Source organism: Glycine max, chromosome 8, assembly GCF_000004515.6.
Source record: "Glycine max cultivar Williams 82 chromosome 8, Glycine_max_v4.0, whole genome shotgun sequence".
Lineage (NCBI taxonomy): Eukaryota > Viridiplantae > Streptophyta > Magnoliopsida > Fabales > Fabaceae > Glycine > Glycine max.
In genome coordinates, this window is record NC_038244.2 from 8614978 (window position 1) to 8626948 (window position 11971).

Here is an 11971-nt window from a genome sequence, read left to right on the forward strand (position 1 = left end):
TTTTTACTAGTTGACAAAATAATTTTTTCACTTATAATGCATAAAAAAATCAAATTAAAAATGAAAGAAATAAGAGAAAAGACAATAGAAAATAAAAATAGGGAAATTTTACTTTATTTGCTTGGGTAAATAAAAAGTGAGTGGAAAAAATAAATAAATTATATGAAAAATATTTTATTTTAATTAAAAAATGAATAAAACTTAAAAGAATTATACTTTTTAGGATATTATTTGTTAACGTAATTTTTTTTTATATTTTTTATGTTACAAGAAGATTGTATTTTAAGAAAACTAAAACAAAAAATTGATGCCATTCTCCTACTATATCCCCTCTCGAGTGTAGAGAATATATTATATTTTTTTCTGTTTTTCTTGAATAGCACCCCAAACGAAGATGAATCTTTAAATGCATGTTAAAATTAAAGTTTACAAACTTAGGTCCCGTTTGAGGTGATTGTGAGTTGAATTTTTTTTCTTTTCAAACTTAGTTTCAACTTATTTCAAAAACAATAAAAATAGGTTTGTGGGTTTTAGTTGTTGGTTTATTCTAACCCACACTTCTCCTTCACCTTGTTGTTCGTCTCTCCTCTACCGTGGAGATCAGCAAAATCTCCCCCTTCTGTGCCACGGAGACCGACAACACCACCATCGAACTCGCCTCTGCCTCCTCCCCAATCCTCAGTCTCACCATCGGAACACGCACAACACCCTATGCATCCATTGTATCCCTCTCTTCATCATTTCCCAATCCTTTATTCCCACGCTAGCTCATGAAATCCTTTATGGAACGTGCGAGCTCCTACACGATCTTCCTGCCGCAGTGATTCTCGACGAGGAAGCGCGTGGCGGTGACACGCTGCGAGGCACTGAGGAGACAGATCTCATAGAGGAGCTCGACACTACAGGCCTTGAAAGCGACAAGGAGGTCAGGGTCGACCTTGGAGTGGATGAGCGAGCCACGGACCTACGCGCCGACGATGAGACAATTCTGCTTGACGCTAAAGATGTCAATGGTTTCTTCTAGTCAGAGAGGAGAAGCCCTCACGAATTAAGGAAGTAATTAAGGGTGCGTACTCGTACCCAAGGCCGAGGCGGTGGGCAAGGATGTCAATTCGGCCCAAGATGTCAAGGGTGCCAAATTGCAAGGGGAAGGGCACCGGGGGAGAGCGAAAAAGCTAGAAGACTTGATGCTCCGATGACCGCACTGCTAGGACTTCTTGAAGGAAGTGAGTTAAGGACGTCGGAGATGGGTTTCACAAAATAGCAACGGTGAGGAACTTATTAACAACTTCTAAAATTTCAAAACTAAAACTCAACACTCAAAACTGAAACTAGATTTAATTTTTAATAATTTCAAAATTGAAAACAGAAAACCATCTCGAACGGGACCTTTAGTTTGCAAGTTGAGTTTACAAAAATATCTAAAATCTCACTTCACCGAAATTGAATTTTTAGACAATTTTTCTCTCAAACATACTTTTCAGGGATAATCAAACAAAACCCCAAATTAATTTTAGTCTCAAACATATTTTTAGATCCTCTCACCAAAAATCTAAGCACACCCTAAATCATTATTAGTTGGTAGTAACTTGCAACAACGGCACGGATACTAGGAAATCAATTTCTATGTGAAGCACATTCCAGGAAAGCCTTTTCACACACAAATAATAATAAAAATACAAAATTAACTGAAAAAAAATTCAAATAAACTATTCACATCACGTACTAAAATCATCAAAATTTGATAAATCGTTACATCTCCGTTTCTCATCCGAAGAGGGATTTCATTCTTGATTTCGCAAAATGTATGAATTTCTCCAAAAGTTGTCTTATACATGATATCCTTGCAGGAATGCACGACATTTTATGTTCTTCTCAAAGAACAATATTTTCAGCAGCGGTCTATACTCTATTTTTTTTTTTGAAAGAATACCAAATCCATTATAGAAAGTTTGACTCCATTTTGATAAAAAAAATGCTACATTGGAAGGTGCACCAAAAAAATTGCACCCGGACAAGAATTAAAAGAAAAGAATCAAATTTACAAGGAAGTTACAGACTTACAGTAGAGAAAATTATTAGATCAAGTTGTCTATAAAAGCTGAAGACTGGATAGTCCTTAAAAGCTCCCTCAAATTAGCCAATACATGGCGTGGCCCCAAAGTCTTGGCATCAATGAAATTCAAAAGCTGTTCTAAATCCTACAATCAGAAAATCACGAGAGAAACGAGCAGTAAGTCAAGGTTAATTAGGACTGATAATGTGTACACTGTACACAGTACTATATATATCAGATATCGTTCAGACAACCACACTTCAAGAAAAAAATTAATGAGAAAAAAGGCACCAAGTATGAGAAACCATATTTGAGTTATAATACAGAATTAAAAGTCTAAGCCAACCTACCAGCCAACACCAATGCAAAACCAAAAGCCTGTCAATATAAGTGTTAATCTTGCTACTCAATTTTGGGAACAGGATCACCTGCAGTTGTTTGTAAACTGCAGGGTCCTGCAGTTAAAATCAAATGGTCTAAAATATTGTAAGGTGCATTTTATTATATTTTTCAGTGTATGTAATGCATTTTTAATTGGTGATGATTTCTTGACAATGGAAATTCAACTGCAGAACAATCATAATTATGTTTTTTGGTAGGAGTAAACCTTTGGGAAGAAAACATGAGATGAGTTCTTGAACAGATGTTTCTTAGAATTAAAGCATCTCATGTAAGCATAAATCAAAAACAAACTTCTAATCTTTCATGTCATGAAACGAACAAAGGCATTTGGCTCCTCTAGAGTAAGTAATCTCAGCTGTTGATAAAAAAAAAATCAACGGTTAATATTTCAATAAATCCACAATTGGTTATGCACTTATGCATGCACATGTAATATTTACTGTTGATTTTCTCATTGACAACTGAGATTTGTTACTTTGCCCTCTAAAGTGAAATTTCAAACAAAGGGTTGGGAAAACAAAAAAAATAGAAAGAAAAAAAAAACTAATTCTGGTGGAGGACCCATCCTCACTTCCAGTAAGCTAACATACAGGACTTAATTCTCAGAGTAAAATGGAAATCTGCCAATTCAGTCTCTCTTCATTAAACAGAAAAACATAAAAGCAAGGTCAAAATAATTTCTTAAAATCAACCAACATGTTGGAAATTTTGGGCAGAGTCCCAGAAAAGTAGAATACTTTGTCTTACAAAAAACAACACAAAAATCATAGCCAGAAAGCTAATTGCGTGAAACAAATGGGAAGTAAACTGCTAACCATTCAAAAGCAAAACGCAGATCCGGCAATCTTGCAAAATATGTGTAATGTATAAAGTCATCAATGAATATAAAAAGTCCATGATCCAAACAAACAAATTAGACAAATGATAAGGGGCAGAAAGTGTCAGCAAAAAAATGCACTAAATTGTTTTCTCAGGAGTTCAGAAGAAAACAATGAACAAGATAAGACTATCCCTGTTATGTATTGCCTTAGTTCAAACAGAGCACTTAAATTCAAAGATTGAGAGTAACTACAATGCAAATATAATATATACCTTATTTAGTAAGAAAACAGCATAAGCTGCTCTTGTTGTGTCTTGACCTTCTAAAAAAAGGGGAAATTTCACATGTTTGGCATTTATGTTTGCATTTGATGAAGCTTCAGACGATGTTAGCTCTGTTGAAGGTGCATTGTCAATAATATATGAATGAGAAGCACCCAACCGTAAAGGATATCGCAAAGGAACTTGCAAGTATGAGGCTATAAGTGAAACAGCCTGCGAGAAAATCAGTCTAGTAAAGTACATTTCAATAAATAAAAAAATATAAAAAGGGAGACATTTCAATAATTATTAGCTCAACGGTCATCCACATGAGCTACAATAAGAAATGCTGCAGCTGGAAACACAGAAGTTTGGTATATGATAAGAAAAAGCATTGACGATTAAGTTTGCCATATATAAGCCATGTCAAAATATGAAGGCTTAAATACATTCTTCATCCCTGCAAATATACTAGTTTTCACTTTTAATCCCAGTAATTTTTATGTTTCTAATTTGTTAACATTCAAACCTTTTAGTTTTGGCTCTTCCCATTAGTCATGAAAGCATTTTTGTAATGGAAGAACAAAAAACTGAAGGTTTGGACATTATAAAAATGTATTTAAACCACGATCTGTATATGACAATTTAGAAACCACTATATTAGTAAGGATGAAAAAGGTATTTAAACCAAATATTATATGACAATTAAGAAGTTGTACATCAAATATTTTGGAAATGGATCACAAAAGGCATAAGATAGAATAACAAGAACAGTTCTGAGGCAAAAAAGGGCCAGGTAGGTTCTACTAATACTTACATGTGCAACATATCCTAGGGCTGTAGCAGAATTCTGAATTTCCTTTTTATCAGTGAAAAAGCTCATCTTCCTAAAAGATAGCACATTCAAATGCAGACCATGAATTGTTAAGGATCCTTGATTAATTGGTTTAAGTCCAGCAGAAGTCCCTGAGTAATGAAATATATGAAACTTTTAACAATAAAATCCAGAGAAAGTATCCCTTAGAAATGCAGTGAATATTAGCAAAAAAAATTGTGATCATTTAAATGAGCAGAAGATAAACTATACTTAACATTCAATGAATAGCTATGATCTTCTCGAGCATCCAAAGGATCAACCATATCAAAATCTACTGTACCAAACTAAATTATAAAATTACAATTTAAGGTCATTGTCAATAATCAATACTAGTGCAGAAGCATCAAAGAAAAGAACAAGACATGAAGCACAAACATCAGACAGATGAAGTACAGAATGAAAGACACCCTTTCAACACAACAGCCCAACTTAAGGAAGAACTATATCCAAGGTGCCAGTAAGAAATTAAGGGATAGTGATTGAACCATCCAGTATCTCAAGTTTCTTAATTTATTTAAATTGCAAGTTTCTTATTTTGCATGACCTAAGCTATTTTTTTTTACCTTAGGGGCACTATCCACATAGAAAAAAGACTATTATTGAGCTAATCGTTACCTGCCAGGCTACCTAAAGGATATGCTTCAAGCTCTTGCTCTTGTGCTGGCCCAACCAAGATCTTAACAGGATAGAGCATTGAAATTTGAGATGTCATATATTGTTGCCTCTTCCTGAGCATCTTTTGCAATTTTCTCAGATGAACATAACCATTTTCTTCAGACAGTAATCTACTTGATTCCTATAATAAAAGCATCATCAGCCTTCTAGCTACAATAACACCAGTAAAATACAAACAATAACCCCTTTTCCCCAAAAACAAGAAATAATGATAACTTATTTAGGTTCAGCTAAATAAATTCATCAATATCATTTCTCACACGGACTAATAGAGAAAAGGAAGCTTTTAAAAAATGAGGACATTTGAAAGAAAACAAGAAGTTCATTTCTGAAGGACAGGTACAAGTGGAACAAGGAAGGTATACTCTATTCAATTGAATATAAATTCAGTCAAAAGCAAAAAAGAACAATACTCCAAATGTCAATTTGCAACACATACTTCAGCATCAATAAAATGAATCAATTTTTTTAATCAATACAACAATGCATTCCCCCTATAACTACTGAACATTTTACATTTAATTATGTCCAGGAAAAAAAAAGGATATTATATCAACAATCAACTACAATATGACATAAACTCACCTGGAGATTTCTGCTGGTTACAGAAAGAGCACCCCCTGACACCAAAAGAGATTGCACTGCACCACTAAGCTGCTCCTCCTGCTTGCTAGCTTCCTCCTTTGCCAGCCTAGAACATATAGACATATTCTCCATCAACATTTTCTTTGATTCCAATTTCTGACGCATCTCCTCAAGTTCATTCAACCGACCCAATGATTCAGCATTGACCTGTTAGGCAGGCTCATTAATTAGGGACAAATAAAAAAACAAAAAATCAACCATACACCTATATATTGGAAACTTCAACATGGCTGATGTCAACTGAAAACAGCAAATACCGCAAAAAAGCATCCCAAGGTGAAAACAAAAACTAAACCACTCAACACCCTGACAAGACTGAACTGGTGTGCTAAAATAATCTTAGCAGCATAGTTATCAATCCCGGATAATGGCACAGAGCAACCAACCCCAAAAACGGTCACAGCAAGATAGACGATAGTGGGATGACTACTATTACAAAATTTATTCATATAATTATAAATTAAATAATGTGTGTGTGCATGCACTCTCAAAAACATATCCATAATTAAAAGTCATAATTTTAAGCCAAACACAGAAGTTAATAGCTAGAGTAAAGAGAAAAAATGTACAGCAAGAAAGGGCACAACAGTGAAAGAAAGAGAAAACAAAACACATACATGCTCACATATATATACCCCTCTTTGAATTGAATGGAACAGACCCCAAAGGATGTGAGTAGAGACCACAGAACAAGAGTTCCACAGATTGTTAGTTGGCTGGAAACACAGTTGAGAGCTTTGGGTCAGATGGTTAACATCGAAGAGAGAAGAGGCCACCCCTTTTGATGTGAACAGAACAGACTGCAAAGGATGTGAACAAGGTAGAGACCACAGAATGGTGTGCCAGAGTTCCACAGCTTGTGGGTTGGCCGGAAACTCCAGAGTGCCATGGTTTGGCCAGCAATGCAGTTGAGAGCTCTGGGTTAGATGGTTTGCGTTGAAGAGAAAAGAGACTAATGAAAGTAATTTGTTATTTAACCTTTGAAAGGAGTGAGAGTGGGAAATAGTTTGTGTTCTGATCAAATATAAGGGGGAAGGGGGGAAAATCCCAAGATTGCCCCTCATAAACAGCACCAAATGACATTGTTCAAGGGGATTTCGTCTTTGATGCAATAGCAGTCGCAATTCATGTCACTCCAGGCACGACGGTGAGTTGCGACATGGCAGGCTTCCATGGAGCAGCCCATAGACATGACACTCTGCAACACCACTATAGCAGTGCTATAGCGTGACTGACTACAATGTTTTGCAGGATATTCTGAGTTGGAATATGGGAATAAAGCATTTCCCTTTGTTCGGATATCATGGATCTACTCATGTTGGGCACACTTACCAGTTAAGATCCAAGATACGCAATAGAAAAAAGTCGTGACACACCAATGATTGTACACCTACTCAGACCCACTGATAAAATTTAAAACACAAAATGATCCATGTAAAATCAGAAAATTATTGCTCTTAAATCCTCTCCCATAAAAGGTAAAATATGCCTCATGTTATAATTTATAATCAAAGGTATGTAGTTACTTGTCCTTATTCTGATAAAAGAGTAAGATTAAATGGTAAATATTTATATTAGGACAAAAGAAGTGCCTGGTCAGAGATAATATGCGTTCATAAGAAATCAAAGGTTAAGAAACAGACTGAAAAATACACATCATCTTAGAAAAATGAGAGATCATCCAGTCCAGCCATAACAAACCTCAACATCACTAAACAGTGGTCGAGGTCTAAAGCCTCTTGGTCACCAACTTTAAAACCACAATCCGAAAACAAAATGGGGATAAAATAGCCTACGCATAAACCAATGGATCCGCTTATAAGGTAAACCCTAATTTGCGAACAGGCCACAAGTAAGTAGTAATAAACAAAAAATAATAAATAAATAAACAGTTCGCTTCTAATTCATTTTCATGATAAATGCAGTTACATTCATCTCCCCTCCCCAATTCCATTTCCTTCCGCCAAGAAATTTCGTAATCAAACACAGAACGCGATTCCATTCGCCACTCGAGCTCACATTCTCCACGACACCAAACGCGCCGTACCTCCGGCCACTAAATTCCAACTTCATTTCCATTTAATTTTCATTCGTTACAGTAAACTCGTCAAAAATGCAAACACAACTCCCGAAATTCAAGAAACTTAGGATAACACCGTCATCGTAAACCTGGTTTCGGTATTTAGCAATGGCTAAACCTAAAACTAAAACCCTACCTGGATTAGGGACTCGAGCTTGTGCTGAAGATTCCGCTTCTTCTCGTTGGCTTCGTGGAGTGCAGAAGAGAGACTCGCCAACCTTGCAAGATCGTGCTGGAAGTCGTCCCACTGAATGACTTTCACATGATCGGGATCAGTCGTGGTAGTCCGCAATGAGACAATCTGGCTTGGTGGTTCCATCACGGATCGAACTCATCGTCTTCGAGTGAGTGAGTGACTGATCAGGGTCTCAAGCTCTTCATCGACCCCTCTTCTGATTTTCTCGGGAAAATGACGGGAGAGAAGGAAAATCGCGACTTGGTCTTCGAGAATGGATGTTGCAAAAGTTAGTTTTTTTTTTTTTTTTTGGATTATTGAGCCGCGAAATAGTGGACACGTGGAAAACGTTCGCGGTACTTTCTTTGCCTTTGAACATTTGCTGCTTGATCCTTCACTCCTTCGCGTATTTGAAAAAATTGAAGTGGTGAAAAAATTGAGGATTAATACTCTTTTGACTGAGTATTATACTCTTAGATGTGTTTAGTGGAGAGGAAAAAAATAATATTGGAAAAAAATGTATTTTTTTAATTCACATTTTTTTTACTTTATTTTAATTTTTAAGTTTTTATTTTTTTTTTATTGTTCAAATCAAATACATAATTTTAAATATATTGTTTTTAACATACTTTCTTTCACCTAACCTATAGATTGTCTCCTTCTAATGCATAAAAGTAAACCATGGATTGTCTTAAATAGATAGAAAATAATTTGATTTACTAAATTGGTTGTGCATTACCTATAAACGATAAAGACTTGTAAATTTAAGAGTTTAAGTGAACTAATTTTAAAGTTTATAAAATTTCTTTCATTTCTATTAAAGAATATAAGGGTCCAAATAATCTTCAACATTTCTTGTGTTCTATCTTAACTTTATGACATATTAGACACTTAGACATAGAGTTAATCATATGTTTTTTTATTGATGATCTCTAATACATTTTTTAAAAATTTTACTACATCTTGATTATCCCTAAGTATAAGATGAACTTATCTTTAAGAGTTTATTCAAAAAAATCCTGGAGGTTTTTCTTCTTATGAACGATCTTCCCTTTCTTAAATAAAATTATATCACGAATCAATAAAGTATAACTTTGTTGGTTCACAAGAGATCATGAATCTTGTTTTAAAGATTTATTTCTCTTAATTAACTTCCTAAGGTTGCTACCAAATTTAACCAGTGCATCTTAACGCTTAAAGCATTGAGAAACATTCAAATACACACATTTACACTCTTCTTAATAGGTTTACCTCTTACACCATCATACAAGTCACTTATTTATTTTTTTGAACCCAAATTTGATATGAGTCTAAGACTGGTCAGGGAATCAAATTCACTAAGACCTTTGAGTGTATATTCAATGACGTCCAATTAGTTTCTCCATTAAAAATAAAAGTAACACATGTCTCATTTAGATGTAGATACGTTGAATAAATAAATATGTCATCCTTAATGGTGATATCTCTCGTTTTATTCCAATGATTTAATGTGTATTATCATTACTTCTCAAAAAGTAATATATGACTCTAAGAATAATAAAAGTACATCATCTTTATAATTAACAATTAGATTCTCAAATCCAATTGCAAAATTCTCATCAACTAAAATAACCACAAATTAGATTTCAACACACAAAAGAAAGTCACCTTCAAATCCTTAAAAATCTTGTGGAAACCTCTTAGAAAATTGTATTCCCCAACAAAACACAACAAATGGGTTGCACAAAAATTCTCAACATTTTCTTATCAATAACCTTAAATAAATCACATCCAAAAAAATCATTCCATGAAATTTTTAAAATAAGTTGTTCTACTCATTTTTTGAAGAACTCTAATTAAGCTCCAAGCATATGTCATTGTTGTGTTAAGATTTTTTTTCCAAAAAAAATGCTAGAGCTCAAGAGAGACTAATTAAGGAAGTTAAGAGAGGTTTTCAGAATGGAGAAATAAGTGGTTCTGATGATTTTGGCTTTGTGTAAGTGGTTTTAGGACACACAAACCGGGGCGCAAACAGGATAGTTCAAAACCCATTTTTTTTTTTTTTGTCAAAATATACATTTCCTTCGTGCATATAACTACCACTTGTTATTATCACAACCCTGACTTGAGCTACAAGTGCTAGTTAGGCATTCTGGGTGGTGTTGGAAAGTTAAAAGAGAGATCTATAAGTTGTATTTGTGATAGAAAAGCCTAAATTAATCTGTAAAATGATGCAGAATTTATTGTAAGTTTGCCTTGATGTAATGCATTTTACACTTAAATTGTGTTGAGCTTATTCTAATAAGCATATCTCAAGTTTTAAATGTTGTATTCCAGTCAAACTAAAAATATATGAAAACTAAAATAGATTTACAACATGAAAGACATCTAAAATATAATTTAATCCTTAAATGTGACGACATTAGAGAAAATAATTAAACGCGTGAGTTGTCTTTTAACAAGTTTTCATGCAACTAGTATTTATTGAATCAGTCAATGACTAATGGACTCACACATGCATCACTTTAAAACAACAACATTAATTAGATTTGTGTCCTACAAGATACCATCCTCCACTCCTTTCACTCGAGGAATAACAACCACTAAACACACAAATGGGAGTTTTTTGGGAAACCCAGACTTCTCAAGCTTCAAGTGAGCCATTAAAAATACACATGGAAAATAAATATTGATTAGAAGAATGCTAGTAGTAAGAAGCTCGCGTGTGTATAAAATTGAAAAAACTTCACTTGAGCTTTTTATCAAGGATGGTCTTTCTTTTCATCCGCAATGAGACTTTCATTTCCAAAATTAAGGAGTACATGACTACATGTCATATGATTGGTAGTTTTTATTCTAGCACATTTATTGAGCAAGCAACTCACACGCGAACTAGCTTGTCAAACATGGATCATCATTTTTTTTCTTCCCTTTACAAATTTAGGAATTTTGTGCCCTACCTTGTATAGACATGCTTAACCGATGTAGTAGACATCTCCACGGTGAGAGTTTGACTTGTTTTTCTTTGTTTTCCTACCAGTAAGAAGATATTATTAGCTTGTTTCCATTAAACATTAGATGTCAGGTTAATAGGTGAACCAAAATTATAAATTAAAAAAATGGGATCAAATTAAAAAAAAAGTTATTAGATTGTGAAATGATGTTAGTAATCATAAGGGTAATTAAGAAGAAAAATACACTGTAAATACATCATTTTGTCAGTGTAAATTAAAATAATTAGTAATTTAGGCTAAACAAAGAATAACTAGTATTTTATCGGTGCATATAATAAATATTTTTGTATAATTATTAGATACTTATTTTATACAACAAAAAATTATAATTCATATATAAGTCATTGTAATTAAAATTTGTAATAAAAAATATTTTTAACATGTAAATTATATTTTAGATTTATTATAAACAATTTACATGGTGACATATTATCATTATTATTATTATTTTATTTTAAGAAATATTCAAATTAAAGTTATAACTAAAGATTTTGAAAATGATAGTTTGAAAGAGATATTGAATTAAATTAAATGGTTTAGTTTACATTATCTTATCTCAAATGTTGTTAGAAACGTATCTAAAATTTAAAGATAAAATATATATTTAAAATTTATTTTTGATATATATATATATATATATATATATTATTTGAATCAACAATTTTTTTTAATCTCTTATATCTTTTAATTTATTATTTTCACTTTAATCGTAAATTTAATTATAATTTATATTTAAAAAATATTTTTATCATGAATTTAATTATAAATTTATTTATTATAAATTTTATGCATTTTAATTGTTTATGCATTTCACAGGATAAAAATACCAGTTTTATTTAAATTCATAAAAAAGAATTAACTTCGAAAATTAATTTGTCGCAATTTTTAGACGTCCAACAATTAAAGTTGGTATTTTCATTTTTTACATGCATTTATCATTGAATTAGAGGGATTATTTACCCTAATAATAATAATAATAATATGGTAG

General features: G+C 33.0%; 1 protein-coding gene and 1 long non-coding RNA gene across 2 annotated transcripts; one reads left to right on the forward strand and one right to left on the reverse strand.

Moving 5' to 3' along the window:
• The first annotated feature begins 220 nt into the window (after window positions 1–220).
• LOC121175289 (uncharacterized) lies at window positions 221–3474 on the forward strand. The gene is made up of 2 exons (XR_005892541.1): window positions 221–1269; window positions 1851–3474. It is a non-coding gene; the product is annotated as an uncharacterized lncRNA (long non-coding RNA).
• On the reverse strand, window positions 1795–8325 carry LOC100794161 (UV radiation resistance-associated gene protein). The gene is made up of 6 exons (XM_003531181.5): window positions 7952–8325; window positions 5676–5882; window positions 5031–5211; window positions 4356–4504; window positions 3551–3772; window positions 1795–2201 (listed from the first exon to the last, which is right to left on the reverse strand). The coding sequence occupies exons 1-6, from the start codon at window positions 8132–8134 to the stop codon at window positions 2079–2081; spliced, it is 1065 nt and encodes a 354-aa protein (XP_003531229.1). The 5' UTR covers window positions 8135–8325; the 3' UTR covers window positions 1795–2078.
• Window positions 8326–11971: the final 3646 nt, after the last annotated feature.